Source organism: Lindgomyces ingoldianus (assembly GCF_010093535.1).
Source record: "Lindgomyces ingoldianus strain ATCC 200398 unplaced genomic scaffold BDR25scaffold_46, whole genome shotgun sequence".
Taxonomy (NCBI): domain Eukaryota; kingdom Fungi; phylum Ascomycota; class Dothideomycetes; order Pleosporales; family Lindgomycetaceae; genus Lindgomyces; species Lindgomyces ingoldianus.
This window is the reverse complement of record NW_022985207.1, coordinates 191,428-207,654: the sequence shown is the minus strand read 5'-3', so window position 1 is coordinate 207,654 and position 16,227 is coordinate 191,428. Positions and strand designations below refer to the sequence as shown.

The window sequence follows — 16,227 nt, the reverse complement described above, 5'->3', positions numbered from 1 at the left end:
ATATATAGCTTAAGTGTATGCTTAATAATTACCTACTTTTTATTATTACTTAGTGTTTATAAGTTAGCTATAAAATTAAGTTATAAAAGTTATTTAGTATGTTAGTTATTTATTATTTTTTAAAAAACTTTATATATACCTATAGCATGTTACTTTAAAAGTACTACATTTTATTTAAAAGCCTAAAGTATAAGCTATATCTAATATTCTTTTAGTATATTTAAGTAGTGTTATTAGAAATATATTAGTATAAAAAAAGTAGTTTAGTAGAGTCTTAGTAAAAGTAAGTAACTTAGGTGTGTAAGCAGCTTGCCTAAAGAGTACGTTATAAAAAAGACTTTAACACACTATATAAAAGATACTTAGCGCGTAGCTATACTTAAGCGTAGAAGAGAGATCTTCTATGTAACTATTATTATTAGAATTAATTTTTATAAAATAGTGCTTAAACTTACACTATGTTTTATACTTATAATTAGATAGCTAATTATAATATTAATAATGTTAACTTTTTACTTTATTTACTAAATCTTAACTCTACTAAGTAAATATAGTAGTAGCTAAAAAGAATATTATATAAATAGCATTTTAAGCTTAATACTTTTAGATACTTTATAAAGAAGTAGAAAAAGTTCTATGCTATATTAAAGAAGGCATAGCAGCTAATTTCTAATTTCTATATTAAAAAGCTTATTTACAGTATGCTTTAACACCTACAGGCTGGCTCTATAGCGCGCGTGTGGGTACTAGACTAAATACTAAGTATATAAGAACACTAGAAATCTTAAAATTACATTAAATTACTATGTAGTTAACATATAATTGCAATTCAATAATGCTAGGTAGAATGCGTGGGGCTCGTGTTAGTGGCTTAGTGAACCAAACTTTTGGCGGCTGGCTGTATAAGAGCACTGTTGTCAGATATGCGCACCTACTGTCAAGACAGGAGGAACGCTTGACGAAAGCTGCTACATAGTACGAGCAATAAGCTCGAACAGTATGTTGCTGCAAATTGCTGCATGTTGCAGCAAATTGCAGCATTTTGCAGCATGTTGCAGCATGTTGCAGCATTTTACAGCATGTTGCAGCAAATTGCAGCATTTTACAGCATGTTGCAGCATTTTGCAGCATTTTGCAGCAATTTGCAGCAAATTGCAGCATGTTGCAAGCTGGTCGCGCATAGGGCAAGTGCGCGAGGGACTCGGATCGGCAAAACAAAAAGCCGAGCAACACGAGTAGAGCAGAAAAAGGATCGATAAATCAACACAATCAATACAATCAAATAATCATCCCATACATCATATCCAAACCCATCATTCATCTCAGGAAGCCCAGAAACAGTGCTTCAATCTGACAACTGTATGTAGGAAATATGAAGCACAGAAGGGCGGTATAGGATAGTATGGATAGGCGAATCCTTAAAGAGACTTAGGGGTTCGAGAAAGGAGATTTAGGTACTAGGGCTCGTAACGGGATGTCATGTGCCTCAGGCCGGGTCGAGGACTCTCTGGGGGGAGTCAGAGGCATGTCCCAGTTAACTTCTATAGGCAGTTCTTCTCTTTGAACCCCAGCTAGGTATGGGCAATGGCGTAGTTCTGGGTCCGTCTGTCCCTTCTTAGGCTGGAGGAGTCTAACCCATAGAATAGGACTTGTACTATATATCACTCTTATAAAGTAGGCTAACCCGTTTGCGGTAATAGAACTCTCCGAGCTCCACCATATACTCGTTTTCAAGACCTACTACTGCCTACTATAATTAAATGCTGACGACCCTGCCGCCCAGCTCACTCCTTGTATATATATACCCTGGGATACAATCACTTAGCAATCAATCTAGTTCCTCATGCTTCTGGCGACTACCGAAAGCTTCACATAACATCGCCGCAAAGCCGCAAATTTGTAGGATGTCGGAGACGAGCGGATACCACAATTATTATTCTTTTTGAGCAAATTCATTTTCCGAGACGCTCTCTATTTGATTAGAAAGCAACGTTAGAATTGCCGATGAGACGTGTAAATATCTATAATAGGAAGGTGTAACTGCTGGGCGCGTAGCCGTAGTGTAATTGGCTAGAGCAACTTGTAACAATGCAACATTAAATCTTGGCCTGCACTAGCTATCTCAGGAATGAGGGGTTTCTCTTTCGTGGAACTCTGATCGGCCAGCTGTTTTCTCACTTACGTTTCCCTCTCTACCATATTGTTCAATATGCGTCCCCTTTGGCGCTCCGCAGGCGTCTATTTAATGCTTTTCAGTCCTTTGCTCTCCACAGTTTCTTCTGCATGCATACCGGATATTCCTAGCAAACTACTTTCCGATCCGGCAGTGTTAAAGCATCCAAAAGTAATTGCCGCATTTAAAGCAGTAGAGCAAAATCTATCTAGTTTGTTTGTCAATACTACCCGTGATGGGTTCAGTTTTGCAGTTGTGAGTATTGTTTTGAGACCTTCAAAGCGTGGTGGATCCTCTCGTAGCCTTGTTCTTCTTTAACCCCCAGCGTACAGGCCCATGCTTCCAGTCCCGAGAAAGCGTTTGCGTTCAATCATGGCAATCTTAAAATGAATGAGACTGCCTCAAACCGCACGAAGAAAGTGACCAGCGACTCCATCTTCCGGGTGGTGTCAGTATCCAAGAACTTCGCTACGTTGTCGGCTCTTGTTGTCGAAAATGAAAGCAAACTACAGACAGCTTTTCCGGAATTAACTATAGACACTCCTGTGCGACTTGTTCTCCCGGAGTTTGGTTTGCCTGAGAAAGATTGGTTAAGTGGTGGTAGAGATATTACCCTGTTAATGCTTGCAAGCCATACTTCTGGCCTTCCAAGGGAAAGCTACCTTACCCCTTTTAATATGGTGACTGGATCGGGGAAGGCTGATGCTCCCACGATTGGGGGTTTGTGGGCTAGCTCAACTTCTGCTCAACTTCTCGAAAGCACGAGGAAGACAAACCTCATGTTCGCCCCAGGCCAGCGAGCTGGATGTAAGAAATTCACACTCTGACCGTGAGGATTCTCCAGCAATTCCGATTATACTTACGTTACACGATAGATTCAAATGCTGGGATCGCCATTCTTGCGTGTGAGTCGTGCTAAGTTCGAGCTTATGATCAAGCATACTAATATTCTATTTCAGCCGCTGTAGTTTCATACTACAATAATCTCCATGGGTCCAATCTGACATGGACCCAATTTGCAGTGCAAGAGATCTTAGCCCCGCTCAACCTGACTCACAGTTTCTTCGGCACTATACCACTGGAGCTGATCCCTTATATCGGCATTCCCGGAGGCCCCAACTTTGTTGATTTAATAGTAGGCCTTGGTTACGACCCTGCTGTTGGGATGTGGGTGCGTAGTTCACCATCCCCAAATATTGACTTTGTGACCGCATTAATAATACAGATGTTAGAGCTCAGCCAATGATCTTACAAAGTACCTCCACCACATCTGGCTTTGTCCAGAGCCGTTGCCCCTTATAACCTCGGCACAACGTCGTCGCATCCTCAGACCCACGATTTCTCTCCCAGACGGTAAACAACAAGCTGGACCAGGCTGGGAAATCGACCTCATAACAATATCCTCCTCCAGCGACGTCTCCACTTCGCTACAATCAAAAACTTATGCCTCGTACGGCAAATCCGGTGATGGCGGCGGCTTCCACGCTTGGATAGATGTCATTCCAAACCTTGGATATGGAATCGTGGTGCTTTCACAGCACTCGGGATTACCGGAGTATGCGCGCATTGTGCCGACTAGCGTGCGGAACTCCATCCATGAATTTTTGATCCCAGCATTTGCTGAGGTTCTAACAGAGAGAATGAAAGACCGGTTTGCCGGTTCCTATACAGACGGGAGGGATGGAGGCGCAATTCCAGAGGAAACAGAGGGTGCCGGTTCGAATAAGACTTCTTATGGTAGGCTGGAGGTCAAAGACCAAATATTGTACTTGCGAGAGCTTACCATCAATGGTACGAGCGCATTGGAGGGCTTGGATCGGCTGGGATGGGAAGGCAATGATGGACCGAGATTGTGGTCAACGCCAGAAGGGGTAGCGCTTACGCCAGCAGAAGGAGCTGGTGAGAACGAGGAGTTTGGCCCTGGAGCGCAGGTCTGGAGGATGATACTGCCCGGGTTGGAGGTTTGCGATTGGTTCGATTTTGACGGGTAAGTGCGTCTGTCCAGGGTTTTGCGTCGCGTGGTCAATTATATGCAACTAGGGATGAAATGATCTGACAGATTTGGGTGATTAGGTATACGGATCAGAATGGCTGGCCTTTGAGTAAGGTTGTGCTTATAGAGGGTAAGGGTAGCGCCGAGCTACACTATCCACCCTATGATATTGTTCTCTCAAGAAACATCAATTGACGGTAGGAGGTTGCCGCAATTTACCACCTCGCGATATTGCGATGGACTCCAGCTTTTTTGAATCTTATTCATTATTTTAGTAAAACCCTTTACCTGGTTTATTATTACTTAAGGTGGAATATCTAGTCTCCGCCTATGAATGACTTTGGCGCTCTCCCAGAGTCTAGCACTGGTAGTTGAGCCCTCAGAAACCTGTGTTTTCCTGATACGGGATGAATTCCTCTCGAGGCATGAAAGACCAAGACCAGCCCGATGCTTGCCCATCAGAGAAACTATGATCGTTCCTTGGAGAAACGGTGTTCAACCCTTACAGAATTGGCGCCGTAAATCACTGTCTGTAGACTTCTTTCGCGTGGTAATTTGAGGGGAGGAATGAGTTCAAGAACTCGAGCTAGCTGAGCGTTCTCAGCCTAAAAACTTACAAGGTGTCAACATGCATATGAAAGCGCTAAATATTCAGAATGATATTGGTATTACTGTGCACGTTCCATCAGTTCGGGTGCGGCATTCCGGGGCCGAGTTTAGAATACTATAGCTTATTGCAATTCTTACTCTTACGGCCTTTAAAATTTTAATGTCACACATACATATGGGTGGGGGAGCATACCGTGATGAAGGAGCAATTGTGCAAGTTTGAGTTATTGCCAAGGAAGGAAGGGAATTCGACAGGGAATATGTGAAGCTAGGAGGAACACCAGAAGCATGAGGAACTGGATTGATTGTTAAAAGAGGGCAACTACAGGTTCATATAGTACTAGATGAACCCGTCATGTGACTTAAGGCCACAAATAGCTCTAGGCTGCAGCAGGTGGCGTGGCTAGAACTTGGAGAGCTCCGTAACTGCAAACAGAATACCTAATCAAGCTATGTGACTATGAGGTCTCTCTGTGACAGAACGTGTTCAAACACTGGCAAAGAGTACTACAGTGCAGTTATGGGATGTATTTTAGGATACCAGATCCATGAATAGCGAGTGTGTTGTGCCATAAAACGAGTCCAATCTATTGTAATCACGATTTCCAATATCCTCGCTCGTACGATCACCTTCCCCACTGTCACTTATTTCCTTCACCTACTCAATCACAGCAACAAAATCCAGAGAGCGGAGCCTAGGAATGCGAAACAAAGTCCTTTCCTGGGAGACTTCAGATTCACTGACTGGGATGCAAAGCGATCTGCTAATGGTACGCTTGATGCTATAGCTGAAGACGAAGATGGTATGAGACTGAATGAAGGCAAAGCTGTTGCCATTGGCGGGGAAGGTGGAGGCGGAGGCGGATGCTCTGGGGCTGCTTCTCCAGACGCAAAAGGGGGCGGTACTGGAGCCCCAGAGGGTGGAAGTGGAGGTGCCATAGGTCCTGGTGGGGGAGGTGGAGGAGCTGCTGCTTCAGATGCTATTTGCGCCCCAGAGGGTGGATTTGGAGGTGCCATAGTCCCTGAGGGCGGAGGCGGGGGCGCAGGGGAATCGGGAGATACAGGCTGGGGCTCAGGAGCACCGGATGGTAGCGTGGAGGGTTCGGCGAGAGCAGCAGATCCAGGAGGAGGTGGTGGCGGAGCGAGGGCTGGTGGGGCGGGTGGAGGTTGCGCCCCAGTTATGTTCACAGTTGGAGGAGATGGGGGTGCCGCAGCTGGTACTGGAGGGCCAGGAGGAGGAGGAGGACAGGGTGGAGGAGAGGGTGGAGCGGCGGCTCCGGATGGGGGAATAGAAGCCACTGGAGCTCCGGAAGGTGGTGGTGGCGGTGGTGGAGCTCCCGGTGGAGGAGGATGAGGCGCCTGAGCACCAGCGGGAGGGGGTGGAGGGGCAGCTGCACACGTTCCATTCATAGGGGTGGGGGGTGGAGGTGGAGATGCAGCAGCCGGATTTGGTGGCGGTGGAGGATTCATTGCTGGAGCTGGTGGAGCAGCAACGGGTGCGGGTGGTGCGACAGGCTATTCTCCTCTGTTGATTCTATAGTTTGCTAAAAAGAGGCGCTGCTTCACTTACAGGAGCTGGAGGAGAATTTGTGGAGGCCGGTGTCAAGGCTGATGCGCCAGAAGCCAGACGGCGACCATCAGAGATACCAATAGCACACTGGGCCAGCCCAGCATATGCCAACAGAAAACTAATCGTTAAGGAACGGCCAACCATTTCGGATGATAATAGCGGAGAAAAGAAAAACCGTAGGAGAAGTTCTAGTGACACTTGCGTTGGTGGAACTCTCTGAGAAAGAATGAAAGTTCAACGGTGCAGTCAGAACATGAATATATATAGTGAAGAGTAGATAAATCTAACACAGCTTGGAATCATCACTGAAAACTTGAAATTTTTGACTAGGCACCGAAGCAAGATTGCAGGGAGACATGATTCTACTGAGCACCAGTTAGGTTTCGCGAAGAAATCCATCGCCGTTTGAAGCGTATTTTGGTTAGCTACACTTATCGCCAGAGAGATACCTCACGAGTCTGCAAACTGCCTGCCGGCTATATCAATCTCCGCTCGGTATAACCCTCTTCCATACCTTCCCTACCTTTCGTGCAACTCCTACAGGCCTTGGAAAGTTAAAACTGACGTCAACTAGAATGGTGGGGGAATCTTATTGGGTTGACATGTCTATTATTAGGATCCTAGTGTCAAAGAGTACAACCCCGATCTCGACGAACGAGGTTCTATCGGAGATAGCCTGTTTTAACGGGGTCGGCATTGTTTCCAAGGTTGAAGGGGTTCAATCTTTTTCAAGGTTCAGCACCAAGGGGTAGGTCACGTGAGCTGGCCTCTATTCGCGAAAGTCTTAAGGTTGAAACCTGGAATGAGTCCAAGGCTCCTTATAAAAGAAAGCCTTCTAATTTGTTCTAAAACTGTTCTCTCATAGTGTCGAGAGGCGTTTCAGGGCGGTTGTGGATAGATTACCGCAGCGGGCCGAACGCTGTGACGTTAGCAGTGTCAAGCATATTTTAAGAGCAGAGAGTTCTATTATAAGAAGATACCAACGTTAGGTCAATAAACCCGTCTCAATTCCATTGAGACTTGGCATTAATTGTCTAGGGTAAATAGAAAACCTGAGTAGATGTACGGCTAAAGCGTTGAGGACCGGCTACCTGATTCCGAGGTAGTTGCAAAACGCATCGCATCACGCCGAACTTTGGTTGATATACCTACAAGGAAGCAAAATAGGTATATTTGGAATGAGACATCCAGAGAGAGAAATCTGAGGTTTGAGGAATTATCTACTCATATCCCTACACCAAATGGAAAAGCTCGACCCAACACCTTCCTTCACCCTCCTACTTGAACTTGAATAGTTTCATGACAACAGATACACAAGACCTCAGCTTCCCACCAGTGTCTGATTTCTTCTACCTGCTTCATCTCACGGCTCATTTCCAAAGCGATGGTGGCCCGACTATCGGTGTCGTCCGTCGACCCCTAATATTACCCACTTGCCTAGAGAACTACTCATAGTGGGTCGAAGACTTGCTGTGCAGCGGAACTAATGATACCGTTTTCGCCCGAGGATGCTTAAATGTCCGTTAACCTGGATTTCCCCTACTTTTTTACTTTGCCCTCAAATTTGTTACATCTTAGTGAGCTAGAGTCCTGTAGTACGATAAAGCGCCATAGGCGCCACACCTGCATTCGATTTTGATTCAACGGTTGAGGTTATTTTTTGGCTGTCTCCCCCGAACCATATCTGGTCTCGTTGATAGGACGTTCGGCTTCCACCAGCACATTCTTAGAATGGCCATTCCTCGAATCCAGTTCACCTCTTTTATCATCCCCCAACAACTTCTTCGCCTCCGCTTCCCTCCACGCCATTCCTTTCCTCATAATCCAGAACACCGCCGCGACCAAGATCACGTAAATCAGCGCTATAAGGGTAAATGCCCATCCGGCGTTCATAGCTTGACACATAGGGATGATAGCCGCTGAGCCCCCAGCCGACATGAGGCATCGCACAAAATTCACTGCGGCAGTAGCAGTGGCAGGCTGATTACGATGAAGGTCGACGAGCAAAGTATTAGTGATATTAAAAGCGGTCGAGATGCCAAAGCCGATGAAGAAGAGCGCAACTTCTGGCAGGGAAATATGGGTATTGAATTTGATGCTCCAACCAAACATCAGCAACGCAGCTGTGCCGATCAGATGCCCTGGGACAACTACTTGAAGACGGACTAGCTCAATCGGGAAATGGCGGAGATCTTGCTGTTTTCCTTTTGCGATTGGCATCTGGAGTCTCTTCGCATGTCGACGGAAATTCCAGTCGACGACGTGTCCCATCGTGAGAGCGGAGATCAGCGAGCCGGTACCAAGGGCTATATAGCAGAGACCCACTCTAAGTTCGTCAAGGCCGTAGGCAGATTTGAAGAGCTCCGGGACGGCGGCCGTGGTGGTCATCATCCCAGTGAAGAACAGGCCGTTGTAAAGAAGAACGATACAAGATTCTTTTTCTCCAAGAATCCGTAATGTCCCAAGAGGATTTGGGAAATTGAATCCACGCTTTCCTGTAGCTGTAGGAGGATTGCTGTCGATGGGGGATGGCGGACCAGAAAAGTTCTGTTCCTGAAGGTAGCTCACCAGGGAGCGATTCACCCCCCGCGCTAGTGTGGAACCGTTCCCAACGACGTTCCGGCACGTTTCAGGAAAGAGCAGGGTGAACATGGCAAGGAGCACGCCAGCGTAGATGGCCAAAAACCAGAAGATTGATCTCCACCCAAGGTATTGGGCCAACACACCGCCGATGGTTGGGCCGAAGGCCGGCCCAAAGAGAAGCCCAGCAGTGGCATAACCCATATATTGCCCTCGTTCAGCGGAGGTCGCCACGTCCGCCACAACTGCAACTGATAGAGCAATGGAAGCACTGGAGCCGGTGGCCTGGACCATTCGTAGAACAAGCAAGGCGGCGTAATTAGTTTGCAAAGCGAGGCCGATATTGGCAACGATGAAGATGGCGAAGCATACAATGAACGATAAACGGCGTCCACTATTGTCAGACATTCCGGCAATGATCGACGGTGCGATGGCTTGAGCAATCTGCGAAGGTCAGCAGATGGTTTAATGAGAATCGAAGGAGGTGCACCATATATGTCGTGAGTGAGATGTTCACCATGGCTGGAGAAACATCGAGCTTCTCTGCAAGAACATTCAATGCGGGATAGAAGGTGGTTGCTCCAAATGGCGATATGAGCGCCGAGATGGAGACAAGGAAGATAATCCACATCTTCATTTTCGTGCTAAAAATCGAGTACGGGGGCTCAGACACATCCGGATGAAGGGTGCCTCCATCCTCATTCTTCTCTACATCAGCAAGTGGGGACGCATTCTCTGCGTTCTTCGCTTGGGACCCGGAATGTGAGAGCGGAACTTGAGAAATCTCCATGGCGTGGAAAAAAAAAGATCTTGACTCCCACGATATGCTACGGTAACATTTTCTGTAGGATCTGTGGGGGAACTAAGGGCAATATCCCGAGGGGATGGCCATGAGCTAATCGAGTTGACGCAATATTGACGGGCGTGTTAGTGAAGAGATCGAGTCGAAACATCGGAATATCCGCCCACTAAATGGCTCAAAGATATCCGTGTCGGCCTTATTGATACCGATAAACTGAGTCAAGATTAAGTGTGGCAGAAAAGTCGCGGGACATCTTACCCGAAAAGTCGACCGTGACCCATCCCGAGTGCCGACTTAGCCGTAGCTGTTATTCCCAGAATCCTACAGGGGGGAAATCATAATTGGGATCCATGATTGGTGTTATTTGTGGTCTCTTTGCACCAGAGGCCCCCATTCGTTCCAATGGGGATTAGAGCCTCAAGGTTTAAGTCCAGACAAGGGTCTCAAAAGCTAGGGGAAGCTTTGTCCGGGGATAAAGCGTTAAGCTCTTTTCCGAATCCATTCCGGCCGACGTCACAAATCCGAGCAAGGCTCCACCAACCTTTGAAGAGATGATGTCGGAATAAGGTTTTACAAGATAAACAGATGGAGATTAGATGGAACACCGAGTCACGCACAACACTCCGAGAGTGGGAACAAATGAAGCCAGTAGCGTAAATAAATACGCGATGTCGACCATTGACGGGCAAGCTCCGTCTGAGGATGCAAATTTTCCTAACAGTTTCTGCTCACAGTGTTAAGAAAGGTGGACGATAGATCTGGTTGGCAGATGTTGGTCTTTTCACAGCGGACACCAGACTCGTCCCTCAGCTATTCCTCTTTCAAAGTTCCAAAAATAGCCTTATATGAGAATCATTGTGTTCAAAATCGAGCGCATAACGTTGGGTTCTAGTTGAAATCGTAGTCAGCCAATAACTTCTCACGGAAGGGCAGTGAGGTAGTGACGGGATGAGAGTCTTAGGCTGCTTTCACTGTGTGATTAGGTAAGCTCGGATAAACTGTTGAGCCGCGACAGCAGCAGGACGTTTTTCATCCAAACCTCCGTCGACGACACTCCGATTCACTGAATAATCCCATTTAGATCGCCGCCTCCCGACCAGAGCTGTTAACTGTGACACGCATGCATGCTGCTCCCTGGGGATACGGCATTCTCCCTGCAAATACCGTGGTGGCTGAGAAGGCCATGACGCAATCTCAATCCCCATCTCGGACTGCTTAACATCGACTTGACGCTCAACGTAAAGCGCACGACCACCAATCCAGTGTATCTTCGACCGCAGCTCTTTCATACCACTATGGCTCGTATCCTCATCACTGGCTCGTCTGATGGCCTCGGCCTCCTCACCGCGAAGCGCCTCCTGGCCAACGGCCACTCGGTCGTCCTACACGCTCGTAGCGCTCAACGCGCCCAAGACGCCTCCGCCGCATGTCCCAATGCCGAATCTATTGTCACCGGCGACCTCTCCTCGATCGCCAACACTATCGCCTTTGCTGAAGACGTAAACAAACTCGGACAATTCGACTGTGTCGTGCATAACGCTGGGTTGTACCTCGGGCCCTTCCGGAAGACTGCTGACAGCATACCAGCCGTCGCCGCTGTCAATACAATTGCTCCATACATCCTCACGTGCCTACTCAAGCGGCCGACGCGGTTCGTTTTCGTGAGCTCGGAGATGCACTACAGCGGCGATGGGGGATTACGGGATGTCGTATGGCAACAAAGAGGTGAGGTAGGTTGGGATAGTACACAGGCATACTGTGACAGCAAACTTCACAATGTCATGTTCGCAAAGGCATTTGCGCGACGTTGGCCTGACGTTCAGGCCAATTCGCTAGATCCCGGCTGGGTGCCAACGAAGATGGGCGGTCCGAGTGCCATTGGGAGCTTAGATGCCGCGGTTGAGACATATGTCATGCTTGCCGAGGGCAGAGAAAATGGGGAGAATGGAAGATATTTTGGCCCCGGGAGGAAGGAGAGCAGTCCAAAGTCCGTTGCCGATGACGTTGAGGCCCAGGAGAGGTTGCTACGGATTTGCGAGGGTATTAGTGGAGTAAAAATTCCTGTGTGAGATGGCAGCTCTTAAAAGCTATTTATAGTATTCAAATGCCCGAATTCTACAACCCCATTTTCTAGGGCGGTAGGGTGAGGTAATCAAGACATTGTCGAACTCGAAACTAAAACCATAAAACCCATCAATGCACTCCTCTCCTTACTGAAGGCGGAGAAGTAGGAACTGCGCCTGACCTGCATGTGCGGTACGAAACTGGATAATTTACGATGCGGGAGATTCTGTAGTGAACTCTCCTTCGCCCAGGAAACTCTCCAAGCCTCTATTTCCACGCTGCTGCACACCACCAAAGCATAAACTTCGTCTCTATCCACATCAAGCTGACTCCCTCAGCGAAGTCCGATATATCGCGACGGCAACTTTCACCTCAATGCGAAGCAGGGGTAAAACACCCTGGTGGCTGTCTTTTGACCAAAGCGTGCATCGCCGGTTAGTAGGGAACTTCAGCACCTGTGCATGGAATATCGCCGGTCAGTGGGGAACTTCAACACCAGGGTATGGAAGATCTCCAATCAGCCAATAGCATTGCCGGGTATGCTTCAATTGGGAGCCCTGAAATGCATTAGGCAGCCATCTGTATCCCTATTGGAGTCCTATCTTCCCTTGACAACTTCGTGGGGTTGCCGACGGATCAAGGACGAGGGCTAGGAGGCCGTAAGAGGAGTGATTGAGCCAATGGGATCATTCCCACGCATCTACGTTAGTTTCCTTTGACCTGTCAATGTTGCGCCGGCGGCTTGTATTAGGACCCGGGTTTTCCGTCGGTGTTGCAAGTCCCTATTTCTTGAGCAGTAACGTTCGTCTCGGCAATCCAAAAATCCTCCCCGCCATCGTGCTGCCACCACCCTCATAATATCATACTTCGTACCTTCTCTTCCGGCCTCTTCTCACAGCTAATGCAAGAGCAGCCACGGCAACTGCACAAACTAAACAAACCCTTATGTTGCGCAGCAACGGTGGCCATCTCCGAACACCAACTAGAAGCAGGCAATTTTGAATTCGATACATGAAGGGAACTGCTCCGAAACAATTTTGATAGTTGCAGCATTTCAATTTCCTACCCGAATGCTTGCCAGGCCCTATACCTCGTAATGAGATGTTGATATGGGTGTTGACATCACAAAGCGAGGTGGTAACACTGCATGTGGATGCATCCGATGGGACATTTACGGTTTAAAATGTAGTAATCGTCTGTATCCTAGTACCGTCATTGCAAATCCATACAGCCTACTCGTTATCTTAAGTCCTTCTAGTAAATCCGTGGTAGACACCAGTACGGCAGACTTAGTAAGCTAAGCTGACCATGGTTTTTCGGAAATATATACATGTTTCGTCCAACTTTGCTTCCAAGCTACTATCATAGTTCCCCGATAATACTCGTATCGAGAAACTTCTCCAAATCCGCCTTTGACACAGCAGCCCTCCCATCCTTCTTCGCGAGGTAGGCGTCCTCCTCAACCAAGAAATCTAAGAGATCTGGTCCCCAAGTCCCGCTCCACTTATGATCCGGCCACACATCCTTGACCACCGAGACATCCATACCGACGGCCTGCGCAACCGTTGCATATACCGTCTCTGGTTTGTGCGTAAAAACATTCAATGTCTCATTCAGCGCCCTCACAAACGCGACGATATTCTTCCTCATGGCCGGATCATTGAGCTTTTCGGTTGTGCTGTACAAACTATACACTTCCCTGTAAATCGACCCGTTCTGGAAAATAACAGCATTGCTTCCCAACGCTTGCGCACCGAGTTCAACAGCAGGCTCCCAGATTCCAAAGGCATCAATCTGCTTGCTGGAGATCATCTGCGGGAAAGTGCCACTCCCACACGGTGCCTTCATACAAACATTCCCATTCACAACCGTATAGTCGCTCTCCTTCAACCCAACGCTGCCCAACATCTTACTCACAAACACCCCAGCACTCGTCCCCGCCATTGTCCCAATCTTCTTTCCCTTCAAATCCTCCAACTTCGTTATCCCACTCGCTTTATTCGCAACAATCCGATACGCGACTTCACAGACCACGTAAATCAGCCGGATATTCTTGTGTCCGGCATATTGCTTTAGACCCTGGGTTTCGGCATTAGCGGCGAGATCGAATGATTTATCTGAGGCGAGGTTTGCGACACCTCCACTCGTCAGGGAGGCAGCGCTGTCGCCTTTATAGAAGTTTTTTATGGCCCAAGGTTGCGGCGTGTGTTCGATCCATTGTAGGGAAGTTGCGATCTTGAGAGCACAGATGGTGTTGGACAGAAGGCCTAGGGTGAGGAGGGAGAGCCACATCTTCGAAGTAATCGAGAAGCAGGCTAATGAATGCAGGTACGCGAATTGAGATGTGCAGATACGGCGGGTGGTGTGAGAAATGCGGAATCGAAATGCACAACCAAATCCGAGATCCAGATCCGTAATTCAGTACCAATCGTCGCATTTATGTCCTCCTTCCAGACGTTCCTTTGATTTGCCGAGTGCGGGGCGGAAGTCATATCAAGCAAATTACCGCACAATTCCTTCAAAATACCCATGTCGCCGACCTATCGCATCATCGCTTATTCAATTGCCGGCATGAACCATTCTCTTGGGAGAGTGTTTTGAGATTGGAGAGCAAATCACCTTAGAGGGTTTGAAGCGATTTCTTTGCGTGTTATTGAGATATAGTTTATTGATGACGTAGGCCTGGCGAAAATAACAGGTCATTGTAGGTCGCTAATTTGTGTTTGCGGCTTTGACACAGCCTCACTCACAGCGATATTGAGTTTTCCGGGGAAGAAGAAGTAAGGCTGAGACTAGAGACGGCATATATGATTTCAGGGCGGAGGCCGACGTTGGTTTGAATATCTAGTAGTTGATTATATAACAAGGACATAGCTAACGGAGCGAGAACGAACAGTTACGCCTCTAATCAACCGCTTCATACATTCCAAAATAATCTTCCTGCATCCTTCGCAGTTTCAAGAAAGCCTTAAGGCTATTAGCGCAGATAGAAGAGACATCACAACGTTGTCCTGTAACTTCCTCAACATTCCTTGGCGCAATCGCTGCGGCCGCTTGCCGCGTCGCAGCACTTACGTGCGCGGTATCTAGTTCGAATATCCCGTTCCTGGTTTCAGCTCGCACCCAACGGGAAAGATCGCATATCTCGCCCAATGTTAAATTCAGGCTTGTTTTATAGTAGTTTACACCAACATTCTGCTTGTATTAGCAGGGTACCCTATTGAGATCAGAGCCCTCACTACCCCTGCCACCATAGATGTAAATAAATACTCTGCAACAGAGCATTTAGACTTAGAACAATACACTTCACTTCATTAGCTTTCTACATAGCTGCATGCTTACACCACGTCTCTATTTGCAATAACTCCCGCTATAGCTCGCCTTGCCTTGATGTTGCAGGTTGGTGTCCCTACAAGAGCCCCTTAACACTCAGTGGTCAAGCGTCTGGATCACGACGCCGAACGGCTGCTTCCCGAGCGTGAATGTTGCCCTAGGCTGTGTGGCTTCACTCAGTATTATCCCCAGAGGCACGACGCCACTTTTAAATACCATATTTCGAAACCGAACTTAGGTGATTGCCAGCAGAGTTGGCAACAATTAAGTTAATTAAGTTAAGGTAAATAGCTTAATTAATTAACAAATTTAGCAGCTTTTGCTTAACTTAATTAACTTAATAGCCTTAAAAAGGGCTAGCTTAATTAATTAACTTAACTTAATTAATAGCTTTATAGTGTAGTTACAGCATATTAAATTAACTATAGATATTATAAATAGTCTTAAGCTCTTTAGAAAAGATACTGTTATTATAAGAACTATTTAATGCTGTTATAGGCTTTAAGCTAAGGCGCTTTTAGCTATATAGTAATTATAAAGTAAATAAAAAATTTACTTTTATACATAATTATCTTATCTCTAATAAATTACCTAATTTAGAAAAAGTCCTTTTACAGTTAGTAGCTATAGTAGAGATACTAAAAACTATAAGAGTAAAGCGTAATAAAATAAAGTACTTATTAACGTACTTCACAGGCGAGTTGCTCACACACCTAAGTTGCTTACTTTTGCTAAGACCCTACTAAACTACTCTTCCTACACTAATGTATTCCCCATAACACTACTTAGACGTGCTAAAAGAATGTTAGATACAGCTTACGCTCTAAGCTTTTAAATAAGACATAAAACTCTTAAAGAAATATGCTGTAGCTATGTGCAAGGTCTTATAAAAAATAATAAATAACTATAGCGCTAGATAACCTTTACAAGCTAATTCTATAGCTAAATTATAAAGGCTAGGTAATAAAAAGGAGCAGGTGATTATTAAGACTATACTTAAGCTATATGCGCAAGGAATTTCCCCTTAGATAGCATTTATAGCTAATATAGCTAATTCTTTGCGCGCTAAGCATAATCTAGGCTATGTTTACATAAACTAGCCT

General features: G+C 46.6%; 6 protein-coding genes across 6 annotated transcripts; 2 read left to right on the top strand and 4 right to left on the bottom strand.

Annotated features, from left to right (window-relative positions):
- Nucleotides 1–2,559: 2,559 nt before the first annotated feature.
- On the top strand, nt 2,560–4,361 carry BDR25DRAFT_242714 (beta-lactamase/transpeptidase-like protein; the record flags this gene model as incomplete). Its single annotated transcript, XM_033685790.1, has 5 exons — nt 2,560–2,980; nt 3,049–3,078; nt 3,133–3,344; nt 3,406–4,160; nt 4,247–4,361. The coding sequence occupies 5 exons, from the start codon at nt 2,560–2,562 to the stop codon at nt 4,359–4,361; spliced, it is 1,533 nt and encodes a 510-aa protein (XP_033541238.1).
- A 1,080-nt stretch (nt 4,362–5,441) lies between these two features.
- Nucleotides 5,442–6,489, bottom strand: BDR25DRAFT_319259 (uncharacterized protein; the record flags this gene model as incomplete). The annotated part of the gene is made up of 2 exons (XM_033691808.1): nt 5,442–6,290; nt 6,346–6,489. 2 exons carry the CDS (start codon nt 6,487–6,489, stop codon nt 5,442–5,444), a joined length of 993 nt encoding a protein of 330 aa, XP_033541237.1.
- Nucleotides 6,490–7,548: 1,059 nt separating this feature from the next.
- Nucleotides 7,549–9,861, bottom strand: BDR25DRAFT_346722 (MFS general substrate transporter). The gene is made up of 2 exons (XM_033694179.1): nt 9,416–9,861; nt 7,549–9,369 (listed from the first exon to the last, which is right to left on the bottom strand). Exons 1-2 carry the CDS (start codon nt 9,713–9,715, stop codon nt 7,999–8,001), a joined length of 1,671 nt encoding a protein of 556 aa, XP_033541236.1. The 5' UTR covers nt 9,716–9,861; the 3' UTR covers nt 7,549–7,998.
- Nucleotides 9,862–10,772: 911 nt separating this feature from the next.
- On the top strand, nt 10,773–11,882 carry BDR25DRAFT_307226 (NAD(P)-binding protein). The gene has a single exon (XM_033690801.1). It carries the CDS (start codon nt 11,023–11,025, stop codon nt 11,794–11,796), a length of 774 nt encoding a protein of 257 aa, XP_033541235.1. The 5' UTR covers nt 10,773–11,022; the 3' UTR covers nt 11,797–11,882.
- BDR25DRAFT_361660 (uncharacterized protein) lies at nt 11,858–13,123 on the bottom strand (the record flags this gene model as incomplete). Its single annotated transcript, XM_033696458.1, has 12 exons — nt 11,858–11,902; nt 11,942–11,972; nt 12,005–12,094; nt 12,122–12,246; nt 12,280–12,348; nt 12,405–12,440; nt 12,496–12,511; nt 12,546–12,631; nt 12,665–12,689; nt 12,752–12,934; nt 12,967–13,045; nt 13,099–13,123. 12 exons carry the CDS (start codon nt 13,121–13,123, stop codon nt 11,858–11,860), a joined length of 810 nt encoding a protein of 269 aa, XP_033541234.1.
- Nucleotides 13,124–13,153: 30 nt separating this feature from the next.
- BDR25DRAFT_337475 (periplasmic binding protein-like II) lies at nt 13,154–14,083 on the bottom strand (the record flags this gene model as incomplete). Its single annotated transcript, XM_033693191.1, has 1 exon — nt 13,154–14,083. The coding sequence occupies one exon, from the start codon at nt 14,081–14,083 to the stop codon at nt 13,154–13,156; it is 930 nt and encodes a 309-aa protein (XP_033541233.1).
- Nucleotides 14,084–16,227: the final 2,144 nt, after the last annotated feature.

Bases quoted from the DNA above. Each gene is read 5' to 3' on its own strand.
- BDR25DRAFT_307226 (XM_033690801.1), top strand. From the start codon at position 11,023: ATGGCTCGTATCCTCATCACTGGCTCGTCTGATGGCCTCGGCCTCCTC.
- BDR25DRAFT_346722 (XM_033694179.1), bottom strand. From the start codon at position 9,715: ATGGAGATTTCTCAAGTTCCGCTCTCACATTCCGGGTCCCAAGCGAAG. The intron at 9,370-9,415 runs GTGCACCTCCTT...TGACCTTCGCAG, and splicing joins TCTCACTCACGACATATATG to ATTGCTCAAGCCATCGCACC.